The following is a 20,943-nucleotide window of genomic DNA, read 5'->3' on the forward strand; positions in this document are numbered from 1 at the left end:
ACTGACTGGAATACTCCCCAGGGAGTGGAGGATGTGCACACATTGTGTGCGGGAATGACTGATTGAATCCGATGCGCGACCGGGGTAATAATATATCTGTAAAGCAAAGCGCTTTGAAACGTCGTTCCGATGGATTAAGCGCTATATAAAAGCGGATTATTATTATTATTGGGGTGGACTTGTCCTTCAAGTTCAGGGCCTCGTCTTACAGAGGCTTACAATTGATCTGATCAACCACAACTATGGAAAGCCAACAATGTCAACATTTAAAATACATGTTCAAAATATTAGTATAGTATACTCATACATTCAATTCAATTCAATCTTTATTTCGCAAATAGGATGAAAATACAAAGAAACATCAAATAATGTGATCAGATAATGAAACAAATTGCGTGGCTTTCCATGAAGGTTATAAGAAACCTCTAATGCTGGATCGCCAAAACATAGTAAAAACACAACAATAATAATAAAAAACAGAATCTTGTATCATTATAGTAAATACAATGTAGGAAAAGGGAGAAAAAACACTTAGAAAACAAAAACACAAGTTGAAGGGTGGGGGGGGGGGGGGGTAAGTACGGTACAAGTAATGCATTGATATCAAAGGTGAAAATTAATAATCATTTACTATAATTTTTTTACTGTTTTCTAAAGGAAGATATAAATTGTGAATTAGTTATTATTTGGGGAATCTCATTCCTTCGTTTGGGACCTACATAACTCAATGATTTGGCTTCGTGACTAGACTTGATGGAATGAAAATGAATTTATTGGAAGAACAGGTATTATGATTATGAACTTGATTATTGTATTAAAAAAAGATGTGAAAAAGGAGTGGGTAACAACCTCTTCTTGTACTTATACACAAATACCGCCGCGAGTTCTTGCTTATTAATATCATATATATTAAGTAAGGACAGTTTCTTGAATAAAGGTGCAGATGATGCTAAGTAATGGGTTTGGTAATTATTCTTAAACATTTCTTTTGAATTTTTAATATTGAGTCCAATTCATATGAGGTTACATTGGTAGAGGATGGTATTATTCAAATCTTTAGAAGAATGAAAAATATTTGTGTCATCAGCAAATTGATAAAAGGTTAACAAAGATTTAAAAAAGTCGTTTATATATAAAAGAAATAACAAGCGGGCCTAAAATTGATCCTTGTGGTTCCCCAATGGAAACCTTTAAAGGGGAATGAAACCTTTGGAACAAGTAGGCTTGTGTTGAAACAGAAAAATCAAAGAATAAGTACAAAGAAAGTTTGAGAAAAATCGGACAAATAATGAGAAAGTTATGAGTATTTGAATATTGCAATCACTAATGCTATGGAGATCCTCCCATTGGCAATGCTACAAGGATGTGTTATGTCACATGTGAACAACTTTCCCTTTAATGGACTATGAAATACCCTCAGTGTCTTTTTTTTGTTTTTTTCCTACGGTGATACGAACTTTATCCATGATATATTCTTTAAAAGTCTGTATTACATGCCCTCCTTATAGAAAGAAAACATGATATACTGATAGATGTGATAAAAGAAGCAATTTAAGTGAAATAAGAGAATTGTTCACAAGTGACATCACACATCTTTGTCTTATTGCCATTGGTAGGATAGCATTAGTGATCGCAATATTCAAATGCATAACTTTCTCATTATTTGTCTGATTTTTCTCAAACTTTCGTTGATCTGTTTCTTTGATTCTTCTGTTTTCACACAAGCTATCTTGTTCCAAAGATTTCATTCTCCTTTAATTCACCGTTGTCTTGACAATCCAGTGTTTGATCTTTGTTATTGTGGGTGCATGCGTCGTGGTAGTGGTTCTGACTCTCGCCTTTGAAACAGAGGTTCGTGGGTTCGAATCGTAGCCATGGCTTGTTTTCCTTCAGCAAGAAATTTATCCACACTGTGCTGCCTGGCACTCGACCCAGGTGAGGTACGTGAATGGGTACCCGCCAGGAGAAATTCCTTGCATGCACTGAGCGCCAGTGATGGTTCCGCTCGATCGAGCTAAGGCCGGGGTAACAATAGCAGCACTTTGTATCCTCTGGTGGCAAAAAGCGGTTTATAAATCCAGTTATTATTATTATTATTTATTTATTTACAAAGGACATTGTGCAAATTTCTTGTAATAAAAAATTATGACACTGAATGATTTCCATACATTTGAGATTGATCATGCAGCCTAATAGGGGACCAGGTTTTTTCTGCAAGAATCTTCATAGCAAACGCAATGATGATGATGTAGAAGAAGGAGAATATGAGAAGTACAGATGGAAGGGGGGGGCTTAACATTTTCTCCCCCCAAAAAAATTCATGACCATAAAAAAAGAAAATCAATAAAGAAAGCTATAGGAAGGAAAGAAGGGTGAATTATAATATCATTTTCTAAAGGTTATGTTGAAATCTAACACAAATTACATTTTTCTAATGAAAATGCCAAATTTTTGCTCAGTCGCTTCGCTTTCTAGCTCGTAACATACTTTTAATAAATTTTGACTGTAATATATAGCTAGCCCCCTCAACACTTTTGGCTCGATGCGACTGGGAAGAATATTTTGAAAATAGCTTAACTTACTCTTTTCTAGTGTCAATTTCCACCACAGAACATGAAAGATTTTCCGAAATCAAAATGAATTCATCAAACTTCTCACAGCCCCACCCAGGTCAGATCAAGGAGATAATCACCTTGGTCAGATCGAGCTCCTCCCCATCTTCAGCTGAGCTGAGCTGCGCTGCTCGATAGCGCGCATCGCGATATCGATCGCGATATTTGTCCAGCCTGGAAATCACTTCCGCACCTTGCGAAGCCCTTTTCCTTTGCTGATGTTGTGTTGATTTCCGTCGAGTTATTTTCATAATTAGTTAAATAATGGCAGGTTCCGACGCTGTGTGGGCAGCCCAAAATGGAGAAGTTAGCAAATTGAGAGAATTGCAGGTAAGCATCCAAAATGTTGTTCTCCTTTTATTTGTTTATGAATTTACACACCAGTGTGTAGTCCCATGTATTTATTTTTTTGTTTCATGCGAATTTATTCAGGATCAGACTTGGATCACTCATTCAATGAACAAGGTTATAATAATCTTGTTCTCAGTTACATCTCCATGTGTGGCAAAATAAAGGGTGGCAATTTTGGCTTATTTTCTCCTTTTCTATGGGACAAATGCTTAATTTTCTTACATTGTTAATTTCCAATACAGATATTCATCATATAACTTGGCTCTTATTTTTATGAAAATTCATTTCTTGAAATAATTTTTTCTTGCCTAAAAGGCAGTGTATACAGCCACACGCGTGTGTCTTTACCATCCAGCCACACGCGTGTGGTTATATCCAGAACACCTATCTGTGGATACCGCCACACGCCGCCAGTTATAACAGTAAAACACGTATGTAGGTCTGACCGTCTATATCACGATCAAAATAACTTCATTTCTTCATTAAATTCTTACATTCTAAACCCCTTTGATTTCTTTAAATCGTTTCAATTCATTCTCACCGTCTTCTTTCCTTGCTTTTCTTGTCTTGTTACAAAAGGCCGCCTGTTAATTTAAATAGCAAATTTCCACACTTTTTCTACTTGTGTCGATTCTCTACTGACTCTAGGCTATGTGCGCGTACGTGCGTACGTACGAAACCCAAACTGTGTATGTCGCTGCGCTAACGCTGTATGGGTCTGCCACCGCGAAGGAAGCCAGAATTGACACAAGTAGAAAAAGAGAATTTGCTGTTAAACAGACGACCGTTTGTAACAAGACAAGAAAAGCAAGGAGAGAAGACGGTGAGAATGAAATTGAAACGATCTAAGGATATCAAAGGGGTTTAAAATGTAAGAATTTAATGAAGAAATGAGGTTATTTTGATCGTGATATAGACGGTCAGACCTACATACGTGTTTTACTGTTATTACTGGCGGCGTGTGGCGGTATCCACAGATAGGTGTTCTGGATATAACCACACGCGTGTGGCTGGATGGTAAAGACACACGCGTGTGGCTGTATACACTGCCTAATTAAATGTAGAGATTGAAAAATGAAAATTTTCTTGCCATATTACCGGTACTTTCCACCAATAGAGGGCGTACACAAAAATGTGCCCAAAATCCAAGTGTTTGAGCGCTCTGGTGAATACAAAAATTATTTCAAGTTGCTAATGAAGAAATAAATTGCAACTGTATGGAAATTAGTAATTTTGGACACAAAATTGATATTTTACACCCATGGGTTCATATCGTCTCGCGAGTGAAGGATTATCAGTCATACGCACGCGACACACCACTACACTTCGAAAATACAGTGGGCTTTTGCCCACATAAAATATTTTGTTTAAATAAACATTCCACATCCTGCTATGACACTTACCGAATCATTTAGATCCTTCCGTGACTTCTCCTTGAAGTTTCTTTCTAAAAATATGTATATTTTCTTGATCTTTAGTGAAGATTTTACGGAGATAGAAATCAGTCAGCGTTGATATCAATTTTCTCCTGAAGAGGGCGCGCGATTTATATTCATATCAAAGACACGACAAGGGAAAGAATAGGCACCTACACTATTTTACACGCATATCGACGCAAGGCATTACGCAAAGTCCGTGAAGTGTCCAATCTTTTCATTGTATAGACTTTGGTACACCGTATACGTATTATTGACGTTCGTCAAAGCTTGTACTGCTGGTTTCTTTCCAGGCACGTATATTATTTTCATTTTTTTTTATCAGTCATCTTTTTAAATTAATGCAAATGAGTGTTATCATCACCAATAATAATCATTAATTATGTTTTTTGAAGGCATTTCATTAATTGGTGCCCATAATTAGTAAATTAATCATGAGGATTGCGCATTCAAAGAATTTAGATACAGTTATAAAATTACCGAGGAGCTGAATCAAGGTTGTGAAATTATTAGCGCCACCAACGGGCTTCCTTGTATTTCCGTGGAAGAGACAAGCGAAGTCACTTTCGAGGCCGAGGTAAGCAAAATGTGCTTTTTTTTATCGGATTATTATTTTATTATTATTTTATATTCAAAAAACTCTTGCTACTTACCGGCAAGAGCCCCGGTGCGTAGCGAGAAGGAGCTTCGGCAAATATTACTTCAGCAATGAAGCGATGTTTGCCGACTACTTCGAAATCCAGGGTCAAACACAGTCTATTGTACGAGGTTAGTACATACTAACCTCGTACAATGTGTGAGTGGATAGTTTAATGAATTTTTAAAGTGTGTGCTATGTACAGCATTGGCATACCATAGTCCTACCTGTAGATTCCCCACAGGCAGGATGGTTGCAGTGAACAAGTGACTTGGATAAACGATTAATACGAATTGAATTGGATATTTTAACTTCATCAAATTGGGTCTCTGCAAGGTATTTAATAATGTATGAAAATCTATCTATATATTTACTCTACTTTAAATGTTTTTGCGTATAAAAAATATGTTGATATTGATCTGATCGATTTGACATAATTTTTCACCTGCGGAATTTTAAATCAAGTTCTACGAGGTATCGGATAGAGCGCCCCCTGCTCACGTTTGAGAGACATAGGGAATAACATTTTTTGTAGACCCACTCCTGAGACGCCCTCCAAATGCACCTCGAGCGGGCTTGTCAGGATAATGTACTAATACAGGCAGGAGAGGTGGTCTTGCACAATTTCCTGAGAACTTTTCTTTCCTTTCTTTCTTTTACTTTTCGAACTGACATAGATTGAACAAAGAAATTATTATTTTTTGGAAAAAAAGGAAAGCAAATTTATAAGGCAACAATAGTCAAAACTGACTAGTTTGCCTATTCAAAATAACAACAATAACATATCTGAAATTTGCGACTGAAAAGTGGAGAGATTAAAGCAAAATAGAAATTTTATGGGTGCTGAAAATAATGTCAATTGAATTTTCTTAAATTTTTCCTGTACTCTTGCCTGGCAAATAAGGACAAAGTTTATCGCTAATCAGAACCACAATGCATTATAAGATCGAAAAGTGGGCAAACAAGCTACATGTAGCTCCGCGCACTGCCGACAGTCCGCAGTGCGTGTGCGCAGAGCTTGCTAGCTTAAGCTTGCCCCTTTTCGATCCCATAATGCATTGCGGTTCTGATTTACTTTTTTTCTTTTCCTCCGTTGGGTACAGTCCTTCAATAGAGTATAGGCCTAGTTGTACTTGTCCTTCCAAAGTCAAACTTCTCAACATATTCTGAGCCTCTGAGGTCGAATACTGGTAAGACTAAGAATAACTAGCTGCCGTTGGAAGTTGAGTAACGTTGGGGCAAGCGCAATCTAGATGTTGCCATTTTTTACTCTCTCATACTCAAATTAGAACAAAATAACTCAAGATTTGATTTGAATTTACCTTCATTTGAAAGTGTATTCAAAATCTCATTTTTGATTATTTCTGGAATATTTTTTTTTTTTTAAATAGAATAACTTCTACTACGAATGCCAACTACATGTTTCATTCTATCACCAATGGCAATGGGGCCCCTTTCGATCCCATTGATCTCAACTATGGAAAGTCAGCCATCCCATGTTCAAACTCTTTTATAAATTCTGATTCATGCCAGAATGCACTCATTCAATGAACAAGGTTATGATATAACCTTGTTCTCAGTTACATCTCCATGTGTGGCAAAATAAAGGGTGGCAATGTTTGGCTTATTTTATCTTTTTCTATGGGACAAATGCTTGATTTTCTTACACTGTCAGTTTTCATTACAGCTATTCATCATATAACTTGGCTCTTATGTAAATTTGATTTTTTAAAATATTTTTTTCTTAATTAAAAATAGAGATTGAAAAATGAAAATTTTCTTGCCATATTACTTTCCACCAATAGAGGGAGTACACAAAATATGCCCAAAATTCAAGTTTTTGAGCACTCTAGTGAATACAAAAATTATTTCCAAGGTACTTATGAAAAATAAATTGCAACTGTATGGAAATCAGTAATTTTGGTCACAAAAGTGATATTTTAATCATTTTTTAAAGTGTGTGCTCAATACAGCATTGGCATACCATAGTCCTACCTGCTGATTCTCCACAGGCCAGATGGTATCAGTGAGCAAGTGCTAGAATGATAAATCTGCTGTTTCAGAGGAGTTTTTCAACAGTTTCTATTTTTTTTTGTCCTCTGACACACTGGATGATGGCCATTGGGCTCGTAGTGGTGGAGCTCCATAGACGCCTCAACTACATGTACAGCGTCTAAGGAGAAAAGGGTGCAATTTTGCATCCTTCTCGATTTTTCCAAAATATGCTGGAAAAAAAGCGAATTTGATGAAAAATAGATCAGGATTCTGCCAGGATCTTCTGTGATCGCCGTCAGCTCAGCTGCAGCTGAGCGTACGAACGTGCCAGCCAATCCGCTGGTGCATCCGTACGCTCAGCTATAGATGACGGCCATCGAGTGATCAAAGAAAAACCTGGCTGATCCTGATCTGTTATTCATCAAAAATTTGCTATTTTCCAGCATATTTCTTTGGAAAGGTGGTAAGCTGATGTTGTATTTAATATAAATTTATCGTCATCATTTCTTCCCTTTTCCCCCATCAAAAGAGCAAAATTAAAGTGTGATCAAGGAAGGTCCGAAAACACACCCTTTTCTCCAAAGACGCTATAGAGTCTAGTGGAGCTCTAGTGGAGTAGAGCTCCTCCATTATGGGCCCAATGGCAGTCATTGGTCTGTTGACGGAGGGGATGCCACGAAGCCAGAGGAAGTCTCAGTGGAGCATATCCCTGACAGAAATAGACCTATTTATATCGGTCTAGATTCATGCATGCATGATTGTCCTAACAAATTGGGTGGGTGTTTCATAAAGCTGTTCGTAAGTTCAGAGCAACTTTAAGAATGACTGCTGAACCTTTCTTTCACGCTAAATAATCACCAATGAACATTAAATGGGGAATACCATTTACCACAAGAAAGGTTCACTAGTCATTGATTTTTAAAGTCACTCTTTCAAAATTACGAATAGGTTTATGAAACAGCCCCCAGTGTGCTCTTCTTCAAGGTTCCCACGGTCATGAAAAATCCTGGAAAAATTTGTGGTCATGGAAAGTCAGGGAATTTTGAAAATTTGTGAAAAGTCATAGAATTGCTTTGACCTCTTGGCTATTGCAGCTTTCCAGTTTGTCGTGTCTCGCAACTCTGCGATCATACTCTGCTATTACAATTGGTGTTCATGATCTCCATTTTCCCCCAGTTTTGTGACATTCCAACTCCCGGGATGTCGCGGGAAGTCATGGAAAGCAGCAATTTTGTCATGGATGGAAAAGTCATGGAATTCTACTTTCAAATTTCTGTGTGAACCCTGATCTCTGTTTCTATATGGACATGGTGTACATCATGTATTGCCTCGATGAAGAACTATGACATTGATGGGTTTCAATAGTTGAGATTGATCAGATCATTTACAACTCTTTGTGAGACAGGGTCTTGAATCTAACATTCAAGTCTACCTGATAATTTGTGGTTGTTTTCATGTGCAGTTTGATGCAAAGGACAAGATCAAGGGAAGGACGTTGCTTCATATAGCAGCAGATTTCGGCCAACATGAAGTGATTGAGTACTTGGTAGAGCAAAAGCAAGCAGATATCCATGTGAGTATAGAACATGGGTAGGAGGGGGGGGGTTAAGTGAGCAAAAGCAAGCTGGGGGCCGTTTCATAAAGCTGTTCGTAAGATAAGAGCGACTTTAAGAACGACTGGTGATCCTTTCTTTTGGTAAATGCAATACACCATTGGCGATGGTTTAGCGCGTAAGAAAGGTTCACCAGTCGTTCTTAAAGTCGCTCTTAACTTACGAACAGCTTTATGAAACGGCCCCCAGATGTCAATGTAAATATGGAACATGGAGGGGGGGGGTAAGTGAGCAAAATCAAGCATATGTCAATGTATTAGAACATGGATGGGGGGGGGGAGGTGAGCAAAAGCAAGCAGATGTCAATTTAAATATGGAACATGGATGGGAGGGGGTTGGGTGTATTGTTGAGCAAAAGCAAGCAGATGTAAATGGAACCAGGGTGGGGGCGGGGGGGGGGGGGGTGGGGGGTAAGTGAGCAAAAGCAAGCAGATGTCAATGTAAGTATGGAACAAGGTGGATTTGTGGTGATGGGGGGGGGTGGGTTGGGGGGGGGGGGGTTAAGTGAGCAAAAGCAAGCAGATGTCTATGTAAGTATCAAACAAAGGTGGATTGGTTGGGAATGTTGGGGGGGGGGGTAAGTGAGCAACAGCAAGCAGATGTCAATGCAAGTATGGAACAAGGGTTGATTGGTGGTGATGGGGGGGGGGGGTTAAGTGAGCATAAGCAAGCAGATGTCAATGCAAGTATGGAACAAGGGTTGATTGGTGGTGATGGGGGGGGGGGGGGGGTTAAGTGAGCATAAGCAAGCAGATGTCAATGCAAGTATGGAACAAGGGTGGATTGGTGGTGATGGTGGGGGGGGGGGGGGTTAAGTGAGCATAAGCAAGCAGATGTCAATGCAAGTATGGAACAAGGGTTGATTGGTGGTGTGGGGGGGGGTTAAGTGAGCAACAGCAAGCAGATGTCAATGCAAGTATGGAACAAGGGTGGATTGGTGGTGATGGTGGGGGGGGGGGGGGTTAAGTGAGCAATAGCAAGCAGATGTCAATGCAAGTATGGAACAATGGTTGATTGGTGGTGATGGGGGGGGGGGTTAAGTGAGCAACAGCAAGCAGATGTCAATGCAAGTATGGAACAAGGGTTGATTGGTGGTGATGGGGGGGGGGGGGGGGTTAAGTGAGCATAAGCAAGCAGATGTCAATGCAAGTATGGAACAAGGGTGGATTGGTGGTGATGGTGGGGGGGGGGGGGTTAAGTGAGCAACATCAAGCAGATGTAATGTATTGGAACATGGATGGGGGGGGAGGTGAGCAAAAGCAAGCAGATGTCAATGCAAGTATGGAACAAGGGTGGATTGGTGGTGATGGTGGGGGGGGGGGGGTTAAGTGATCAAAAGCAAGCAGATGTCTATGTAAGTATGGAACAAGGGTGGATTGGTGGTGATGGTGGGGGGGGGGGGGTTAAGTGATCAAAAGCAAGCAGATGTCAATGTAAGTATGGAACAAGGGTTGATTGGTGGTGATGGGGGGGGGGGGGTTAAGTGAGCATAAGCAAGCAGATGTCTATGCAAGTATGGAACAAGGGTGGATTGGTGGTGATGGTGGGGGGGGGGGGTTAAGTGATCAAAAGCAAGCAGATGTCAATGCAAGTATGGAACAAGGGTGGATTGGTGGTGATGGTGGGGGGGGGGGGGGTTAAGTGATCAAAAGCAAGCAGATGTCTATGTAAGTATGGAATAAGGGTGGATTGGTGGTGATGGTGGGGGGGGGGGGTTAAGTGATCAAAAGCAAGCAGATGTCTATGTAAGTATGGAACAAGGGTGGATTGGTGGTGATGGTGGGGGGGGGGGGGTTAAGTGAGCAAAAGCAAGCATATGTAATGTATTGGAACATGGATGGGGGGGGGGAGGTGAGCAGAAGCAAGCAGATGTCAATGCAAGTATGGAACAAGGGTGGATTGGTGGTGATGGTGGGGGGGGGGGGGGGGGTTAAGTGATCAAAAGCAAGCAGATGTCTATGTAAGTATGGAACAAGGGTGGATTGGTGGTGATGGTGGGGGGGGGGGGTTAAGTGAGCAAAAGCAAGCAGCTGTCTATGTAAGTATGGAACAAGGGTGGGGTGGTGGTGGTGATGGTGGGGGGGTTAAGTGAGCAACAACAAGCAGCTGTCTATGTACGGTAAGTATGGAACAAGGGTGGATTGGTGGTGATGGTGGTGGGGATCTATGTTAAATGAAATTTGACTTACAGTACATCATTACTGGTAGATCTAGATCTATACATAATAAAAATGAATGCCTTCAACGTTGATGAGTGGATACCATGTTATTTCGAAAAGCACCCTAAACAAGTATTTTCCATGTTCTGAAAATGCACTTCTTAACAAGTATTGGCATGAGAAAACCCTACCCTTAACAAGTATTGGAAACAAAACGGTACCCTTGACAAGCATTCCCTGGATTGACCTAGACAAGTACAACGATATCTCAAATGTTACGTCACAGATGTGATCACGGACGTCGGCTTTACTTTTATTTCATTGGGTTTAGTACCACCCCACACACCTCGCTCAAATCGGACCCTAAAGACATAGTGTTGGGGCAAAAAGTACATCCTTTATAAAGTATTTTAGTCTTATTATAACCCTCGCAAATTTGACCATAATACATAGTTTTCCTAGTGAAATATATACCGGTACCATTTTGTCATTATTTTAGTGTTTTTGACACCCTTAGTATTAACTTGCCCTATCTTGAAAGAGAACCTTTTTACATGTTGTTTTAGTCAGGCGTGGTATCTACTCGTCAATGGAGTGCCCCCCCCCCCCCCCGCCCCTGGGAGCTGTGAGGTTTTTTCCTTACATTATTCAGTCATGTTGATTCTGTCTTATTTACAAGGTGCTTGTCACATTTTTATTTTATTTCTGTGATGAATAATTTATTGTAGATTTGTGATCACTTGTGAGGAACAATGGAATTTCCAAATAGTAGACTGATGTAGAGTCGAACGTATGGTGGCAAAGAAAGTAGACAAAAAGTACATGTCTCACGTCAAAGGTAAAAGAATAAAGTTGCAGCAAACAACTATTTCATGAGAAAGTCTTTAAAATCAGCCCAACCTTTGATGGAATTCCATGTTTATTTTGCTCATTTTGCAGCAATTACACATTTTCACAAGAACAATTTGGCACATATTTTTTTTTTTCATACAAACATTTGGATGGTCATTATATTGGATTCTGTTCAAACTCATTTTGAGATTGTTACCACAACTGGTATTTCTCTTTAATGATTTTTTTATTTCTTTTTTTTTATATATATACAGTCAATAGATTCAAATGGATTCTCAGTCTTGCTAACAGCAATTTATGGTGACGAAGGGCAAGATCGTTACAAGAAGTGTGTAGCGTACCTCTTGTCAAAGGTAAGTCTGACATAGCAAGTAAGCAATAGTATTACAGAGCTGCCAAGCTCTATGAACTTAGAATTTGTTTAATACAAAAGTATGACAGGAATACAAATGCACTAATGACCATTGAAAAAGTGAAAGTTCGGAAATATAAAAAGGGGAAAAGAAGAAGAAAAAAAAAGAGGGAAACAAAAAGAGCCACTTTCCTAGGAATACACATGTAAACACATGAAAGCTATTTCTCTAATTATTTGTTGGGTCTAAAGTTATAATATACGTGTAGTAGAGACAAAGAAGACTACAATGTAGCTCATACACTGCTGGATCCAGGGGGGGGGGGGCAAAGCCAGCCCGTGCCCCCCCCCTTTTGAGAGGCACAATTCAAATTTATAACGTAAAAATGCTGTTAAAACAGTGTGCCTCCCCCTTTGAAAGTGAAGGCCCTTTTTTGTTTGCTTTTGCCTAATTTTTTTCCTGGGGAGAATATCCCCCCCTTTTGAAAGTCCTGGATCCGCCCTGAGCTCATATTATACCAAAATAATTGAGTATTGACACTGCATGAGGATGGCCTGTAAATAAAACATGCTCTTTTTAAATGAGATTATAATGAAAATAATGTCAATCAAGAAAATATGAATGTCGAGTTTGAGACTATACAGAATGCTATAAATTTGCTCTTTCAAAGAATGACAGGTCTGGCAATGCTGCCTGAGGCTATGTGCACTTGTGGGATTTTGCTTTTCGCCATCAATGTTTTTTGCTCCCTATTCATAGATTATTGCAGGGAAAAACTGTTGTTTTTTCATATTTTTCGCTAAACTCTGAGGCGTTGTACAACACAAATAGCGAATATTCTTATTTGTGCAATGGTGCGAGATTTTGCATGCGATGAAAGAAAGAGACACTCTATTCAATAGAGCATCTTTCTTTCACCTCATGTGAAATCTTGCATCATTGCACTCATGCCTATTCGCTATTTGTGTACTGTTGGTAGTAGAGTTTGGACAGTGGTGTTTGGACAAATCACTACTTGTAAGATGAATATGTAGTTTTTGTGGCACTAATCCTACATAGGATATTGAAAAAAATTTAAAATTTAATAGAATGCAGGTTAAAGCCATTTCATTTTAGCTCACGAATGCATCATTAGTCGCTCGTGGTCTAGTGCCAGTTTAAAGCATTGGGTCAAAGCTCTACGCTGTTCTGATGAAATCGTATGAGTTTGAATTTTTTTCTTGTTGGCTAGCAATATTTCATTCATGAATTGACCTTACAATGCAGGGTTTTGGCTATAAGAAACAAGAAACTTGACTTCATGTATGTGCGCATTTGGTTTGGGCATGGTAATGAATTTAGAAAATGTCTTCCTTTTTTTCCCATTTTTTTTTTATTTCAGGGTGCAGATAAGAACGGTAAGGCTCCGAATGGTTCAACATTTGAAGAATGCGCACATGATGAAAAAATGAGACAACTTCTGAAGTGAGAACCTTTCCAAAGATCCCCAATATCTCTTAGGCCCTTATTGCATAGACCCGGTCACATCTTTCAGTACAACCTAAGAGAGTGTAAACCTAAATGTGATTAGCGATCGACCCTTAGCCCTGATAGAGAGAGAAGTATGGTAGAAAAGTGATTTTTCGTCTCTTACGCCTTTTTTTCTCAGACAGGGTCATAATGTTGTACGGATATGACGTGATAGCCCTGTACTGTAGATTTATGAGTGTTGATTTCTTTCTTGAATGTATTACTCACACTGTAGTCCCACATAATCCTTTATTTGTTAGTTGTCTTGGTTCATTGAGGACAGAACACTGTGTCGTGAAAGTTGCCAGCACTGATGATGTCAGTGAAATACTTGGGTTTGATTGGCTAGGAAGCATCGATCTCTCACTATTACCATAGTAACAGTGAGAGAATGAAAACATATCAGTGCTGACAAGCTTTCTCGAGACAGGGCCTTGGTAATAAGGGGCCTGCTTCATAAAACTTGATGTAGTAACAAATATGCAGTAACCGTTAAAAGCTACTGAATTCCTCCAATCTGATTGGCTGACAGTAAAATTGTTATGAAAACTGTTCATTTGTTATTATAACAAGTCTTCATGAAAGAGGACCCCGTAACTGAACATCAGTCTTATGTTTTTCAATCTTGTCATTAAAATAATATTCCTGCTTTGTAAATGTCTCACAAGATTGTTCTTTTTCAATAAAAAAAAAGAGAGACAAGAAATGCATCGTTTTTCAACTAACCGCATGTATGTATTGCTGTAAACGTTAGATAATGATATCCGCAATTTTTTCATCTCTGAAAATATGTTATCAAAATTTTTGTACTTCAAAATCATGTTTTAAAAATTGATATTATGCTTACAGTATTTGCATATCTAATACATGGATTAATAGTACAGTAATTGAAAATAATATTTTTATAAAAGAAAGAAATCATGAAAAAAGATATGTCTTTGTTTGTTTTCGTACATGAAATTTTTATTTGAATGAAACTGGCATTATAATGCTAATTTTGTAGTAGATTTTGCTTTAATACTGAATATGTTACTGAATATATGGAGTGGTTATTAGAGAGGAAAAACATATAAAAACTAGGTGATATAAAAGATTTTTGTTTTTGGATGTGAAGAGGAAATGTATAACTTGGAAATGTATAACTTGTAATGAAATTTGAGTTTTAATAACAAACCCATAAGATAATGTGTTTTCTTCATTATTTCATTTTCGATATTCCTTGTGAAATCGTGCATGTGGATTGAATTCGCTTACTTGTGATATATGTGTCAGGCTTTTTGCCTGTTCTGTTATTTTAGATAATTAACCCTTCATCTGTGATTTGTCATATTCCATCATCTTAAAGGGGTTACTCCACGCTTAAAATTATTTAACTTGAACAGATAAATTAAAATCAGACCAAAAAAGAAGAAAATTTCATCAAATTTGGACAAGGAAAAACAAAATGACATTTAAAGTTTTGCATTATTTGGGAGAAATAGATCTATGCATGTCTTCATGAAAATGCTTTGAAAGAGCTGATGGTGTCATCTACCCATTTATCCTTTTGTATATCATTACATGAAATTATATATCCAACCAGTGCTGCAATTTATGATTTCTTTTAGAGACATGTTATACATGTATTAAAATATGAATAATTATGATTTCATGTAATAGAATAGGAAAAAGGAAATTGGGGGAAATGACATCTTCATCCCACTTATTGCTTATTCATGACAGCATGCACACAACCGTTTCCACAAAATATTGATAAACATTAAATTCACGTTATTTTCTATTCCACTTTGATGAAAATTTTCACCTAATGCTTATTTAGTTTTTCTGTGTTTCCTGAGGTGTGAGACTTTACTAAATTGAATTCGAATTAATTGAATTAATTAACTTCAGCTTTTTAGCAGATCTTTTTTTATTTTCAATTTGATTTCAGCTTTAATAATTTCAGCTAATTTGAGCTTTCTTCTGGAGATAGTATGGGATGTCCTCTTCCTTTTAACTCTCATTTTTCTTCTGCTCTTTTCATTTATGAACACCTACACTCCTGATTTATTCAGAAAGAATTGTAGTCATCATGAATCTTAAGTTGAAATTTATGCATTTTATACTACATAACATACATGTAGCTGCTTGTAAATGACGTCACAAATAAAAATGACGTCGCAAATAAAAAAAGACGTCACAAATGAAAATAAAAAACATTTTAATAACTTTCTTAATCTTTACTGGCATTTCCTCAAACGTTCACCATTATCTTTTATAATTTTTTATAGTATTTTCACAATGATTTCTCGTAACTACGCTAATCTTAATGTATTGATTTAAAGCTTTTGCCCTCTTTTCGCTATTCTTCACTTACAACCAAATTGTCACCACTTTAGTTGTTTATCTACATGTAGATATATCCGAAAAGATTATTTAGATACGTACGCTAGGACATGCATGTATTTTACTATTGGTATTGTAGTATCACTGTAGGATGTTATTCTTTTGTCATTATTTGCTTTATTAGATGTATTATATCAGCAGTAACAAGTATTTCTTACTTAATTTGATTTAATTGGGCAATATTTCACTATGAATCATGTATTGTACATTTGTATGTTAAATTAGCTTTCCATACTGGGAAAAAAAAACAGCACATCTTTGATAAATAAATATTTCAGATATGTTATGTATGGAGTCGTATTGGTGAAAGTCTAATGTACAACACTATAAATAGCAATGGCAACCTAATTACCATGTACATACAAGGACATCCAATTTGAATATATTTGATCCCCCTGAAAAAGTCAATTAAGCCAGTCAATGAAGTACAGCTTGTCACATGTCAAAGGCTCCAGTCTTAGGTGGATGTTTTGTAAAGCTGTTAGAAAGTGAAGAATGACTTTAAGAACGACTGGTGAACCTTTCTTACATGCAAACCAATCATCAATGAATGTTTAGTGTTGAATATCATTTACCACAAGAAAGGATCACCAGTCATTCTAAACTTATGAACAGCTTTATGAAATGTCGTCCTGTACCACTGGTTGTTCCTTTGACTACATTGGTTCCACTCAGTGTTGCCAGGTTGAAAATGCCAAGTTTTCATACCACTATCAGTTCGTGTACTACCAAAAATATAAAGAAAATAGTGGTTTTTTAGTGTTAAATGGTCCTCGATGTAGACTTTTAAAATGCCAAGCACATTTCAGTGGATGTCTTACTTTCATGGGAGAAGTGTTATGTAATAGATCTTCAGCTCAAAGCGGCACAAATTTATTCTCATCATTAACAGCTATGGTATTTTCCAAATTGTTATTATCGTCAATATACATGTACTTTTATTCTGCAAATGAAGGATAACACATCAGAAAACTTGCACGATTCTACAGAACACCAAGTAAAAGAAATTGAATTCCTGGGACAAAAATGTTGACTGTTGGAAGTTTAAAGATGCTGATTTGTAAAAGTATTGCCATTTTTTGTAGCACATTCTGTATAAGCCTTTCATTTGTGTAAATTACTGTTTATATTATTATATTTAGAAATCATGGATTACTGATTTAATAAAAAAAAAGGAGGAAGGCATGATGTAGACTTATTCTTATGCCCAGCAGTATGTTATGAATAAAAATTGTAATAAAAATTATCAAATAATAATCCAATCGTCTGGGTGTGTTATTATAGTGCAGCAACTGTAGTTGTGATGTGGATATACTGTATATCATTACTGAGGTACTAACGAGGGTGCAGTAAATGGGATTTCACATTTTAAGGGATTTGGCATTAATTACTCAATTTCAGTCGTCTACGAAAATTTGCTTGCAATTTCCTTGTTTAATTATTCAAAAGACCGTTGTAACTATCGTTTTGTGTAAGAAGGTTCTATATAATATGTTTTTTTCATTGTAGCTTGTCCAGTACTGTGTGTGCTTAAACATAAGACAGTAGTTGCATGAAACAATTATTTCATGAGTCTTTTAAATCAAGGTCCATTGTCAAGATATTATCATGCATCTAGATCTGGTACGTTAATGTAAACCTATCTTTGTAAAATTATGAAATCTGTGCTCAAAATCAATAATTGAGATGACCACTAACACAGAAAGCATATATGGGACAGTGTATTACTATTGCGTCGAAACCCCCCCAGATGTTTGGTGGAATTCCACGCTTATTTTTCTCATTTCTCAGCAATTACGCATTTTTTTCCAGAGCTGTTTGGCACAAATAGTTAATTTATACATACAAACACTTTGGTGGTAGTTTCATTGGATTCTGTTCGAACTCATTTTGAGATTGTCACGACTGACTGGAATACTCCTTCCTTAGGGAGTGGAGGATGTACATACATAGTGTGTGGGAATGACTGATTGAATCCGCTATCCGGGGTAATAATATATTTAAAGCGTTTAGACACGTCATTCCGATGTACTAAGCTTGATATAAAAGCGGATTAGTATTTTCTTCATAAATGTCTGTGGACATGGGTTATTTTACGCAGATAGCATCAAGAACAACAAAAATAAATTTTATGTACAAATACAGATTCAGAATAAAACATGATTTTAATATCACCTCTCTGTGGAGGGAAATTTAACATCATAGTTAACTTTCAATATTTTACACACATAAATTTTGCTAGATTCAAAATCTAGAGCTCTTATGACAAATGACAAAAAAAAAAATCTGCAAGACTTCTGAGATTTTTATCCCAATCAAGACCAATACATCATGCATTGGATGGTAAATATAATTGTCTCCATCTTATTGTCTAATACCACACGGGCTTTAACCCAATCGATATCAATTCGCTATCAAATGCTTTTTGGTCTACACTACATTTGGTCTGATTCCCACTTTATTTAATGTCAAGGAGGCCGTTTCATAAAGCTGTAAGTTAAGAGCGAATTTACGAAAGATTGGTGAACCTTTCCTACGCGCTAAACCATCGCCAATGAATATACCACTTACCACAAGAAAGGATCACCAATCATTCTTAAAGTCACTCTCAACTTTATACGAACAGCTTTACGATACACCCACCCGATAGTATAATTGCCATTTTGTCCACTTTTTATCCTGCGCTTTGTCGAATAAATAATTGATTCATAAACAGCTGGGTGTTTCATAAAGCTGTTCGTAAGTTAAGAGCGACTGTAAGAACGACTGGTGATCCTTTCTTGTGGTAATATGCACCATTCAATGTTCATTGGTGATAGCTTAGCGTGTAAGAAAGGTTCACCAGTCGTTCTTAAAGTTGCTCTTAACTTACTAACAGCTTTAAGAAACACCTTCCAGTTCATCTAATGGTGTAATACACTATCAATTTGATATTAGATGAAATAGGCATAGCCTATAAACTGGAAATTATACAATATAGTAAATGGGCAAAACGGCAATCAGACGGGTGGCAAGTATATAAACTGGGGGGTGTTTCACAAAGATTTAAGTATGACTTACAGTTGAACTTAAATAACAAGTTGCGTACAGTACGAAAGGTCGTGTGGTCCAGTGGTTAGAGCATTGGACTCATAATCGCAAGGCTATGAGTTCGAATCCCAACTCTGAGATTGTCTCAACTTTGATAAAAAGGACCAAGAGTGATATCTGTCGTCTATTACGTCAGCCACTATGACTGATTAACCTAGACATAAAATGTTTCCAAGGTAATTGGTTATATACCAGCTTGGCGTTTACCAGCAAAAATGCTGTCCTGCCGAGTTCCTAGGGAGTTACCACAAACAGAAAGGCTTGACCACATTGGTCAGATTGTGTTATGAGGATGCGCCCTAATGCGTATCTATCAATAAGATCCCTTGTTGCATATCATGTACGCGTCGGCATTTAAGTGCGACTTAAGTCACACTTAAATCTTTATGAAACACCCCCCAGGTTGCAGACGATCTAGGATTAGAGTCATTAGACTATGTGGGATGAGACCAAATGGAACATGTAGGAAGCGGGTCTTAGACCAAGTGGCTTTATCAACTTTCCCGTGACCCGTTTCACGAAGAGTTACCATTGATCAGATCAACCTCAATTCTATGGAAAGCCATTGATGTCAAGGTTTTTTTTTCTACAAAAAATTTGCACAATGTTATACATAGCAATGTTTTCCTGGCTTGTTGGCAGGAAAATGTGGAGAAGCACACTGAATTTTCAAGAAATCAATGAATGTGTGACTTTACAGCATATATCTGGAAATATTTTGAGCAAACATGCATTGTAGATGTGGGTGTAGCTGGCTTTCCATAGTTATGGTTGATTGGATAAATCACAACTCTTTGTAAGACGGGTGCCCAGATCTTTATTTTTTTTACTTTGCAGGATCTGGAAGAAACGATGTGTAGAGGAGCCGAGTCAAATTCGCGCTAGAAGCCATTATTAAGCCACCGTCACACCAACGATAATGACTCCAAACTGACCAATAGTATGCTATTTAGAATAATGTTAATAGATGTGATCGGTCTAGAGTCGGTTTTATTTGTGTGATGGTCACCTATGCCCCAACCAAACATGGTTACGACATACAAGTAAAAACAAGAATGACATGGCTTTTTTGCCGTGCATATATCCAAATGAGCCATATCATTTTCACAAAGGCTTGGTTCCACTGCACTTACAGATGCAGAGGATGTTAAACAGATAAAAAACTTGCCATCTGTTGTTTACACTTTGCATACATGTTTCATACACTCTTTATCCATCCAGCGTCCGTCCACTGTGATTTCATTGTTCGCCCATTTTGTCCATTGTCTAGAGCGGATGAAAACGGATGGAGCCACCCCGAAATGTTGCTTATCTGCTGTATCCGTTATGAGCACGTTTTGTGGGACCAGGCCTTGAATTCACAAGAAACGTAAACACGATAAATATGAACATACATGCCCCGGTGAAACTCAAGATTCTGAATACCAAGATGAAATACATAAGGATATGCTGAAAAAAAAACAGCTGAAAAGCAAGGTCAATTAAAATGCCAATTAATTTACACAGTCAACCAGTTAATGTACTTTGAAGTGAATACAGCTCCTGGTGCATATATGGTACTTGACAGGTTGTTCTCATATTACAATGAGTTTCCAAACAAATGGCCGTATCACATACATGCATAGTGTGTATCTAACAGAATGGGATTTATGTCTACACTGATTCTATAGTTTAGGGAACATTGTACAATTAAGTCTGTATAATTTAATTTGAATACTCGCCCAGTCATAGCAATACTTCAGACAAGTTTATGCAAAACATGTGCTTTTTAATTTTTCAAGTTGAAAATCTTCCAAGTTGAACATAGTTTTGGAGTACAAATACATGTTTTGACCAAAGGCAGATTTAACTGCTTATGGTTCAAATGACAAGAGTGAATATTGTACAATTAAACAATCGAGTATATAGCAAGGTTGAATGTTTTTAGTTCTTGCCTGCACTGATGGTTTAT

At 37.5% G+C, this 20,943-nt stretch overlaps 1 protein-coding gene across 1 annotated transcript; it reads left to right on the forward strand.

Moving 5' to 3' along the window:
• Window positions 1-2,751: 2,751 nt before the first annotated feature.
• LOC121421431 (myotrophin-like) lies at window positions 2,752-17,157 on the forward strand. The gene is made up of 4 exons (XM_041616123.1): window positions 2,752-2,942; window positions 8,494-8,604; window positions 11,910-12,008; window positions 13,390-17,157. Exons 1-4 carry the CDS (start codon window positions 2,877-2,879, stop codon window positions 13,474-13,476), a joined length of 363 nt encoding a protein of 120 aa, XP_041472057.1. The 5' UTR covers window positions 2,752-2,876; the 3' UTR covers window positions 13,477-17,157.
• Window positions 17,158-20,943: the final 3,786 nt, after the last annotated feature.

This window comes from Lytechinus variegatus, chromosome 9 (genome assembly GCF_018143015.1).
Source record: "Lytechinus variegatus isolate NC3 chromosome 9, Lvar_3.0, whole genome shotgun sequence".
NCBI classification, from domain to species: Eukaryota; Metazoa; Echinodermata; class Echinoidea; order Temnopleuroida; family Toxopneustidae; genus Lytechinus; species Lytechinus variegatus.

Bases quoted from the DNA above. Each gene is read 5' to 3' on its own strand.
- LOC121421431 (XM_041616123.1), top strand. From the start codon at position 2,877: ATGGCAGGTTCCGACGCTGTGTGGGCAGCCCAAAATGGAGAAGTTAGC. The intron at 8,605-11,909 runs GTGAGTATAGAA...ATATATATACAG, and splicing joins AAAAGCAAGCAGATATCCAT to TCAATAGATTCAAATGGATT. The intron at 12,009-13,389 runs GTAAGTCTGACA...TTTTTATTTCAG, and splicing joins TAGCGTACCTCTTGTCAAAG to GGTGCAGATAAGAACGGTAA.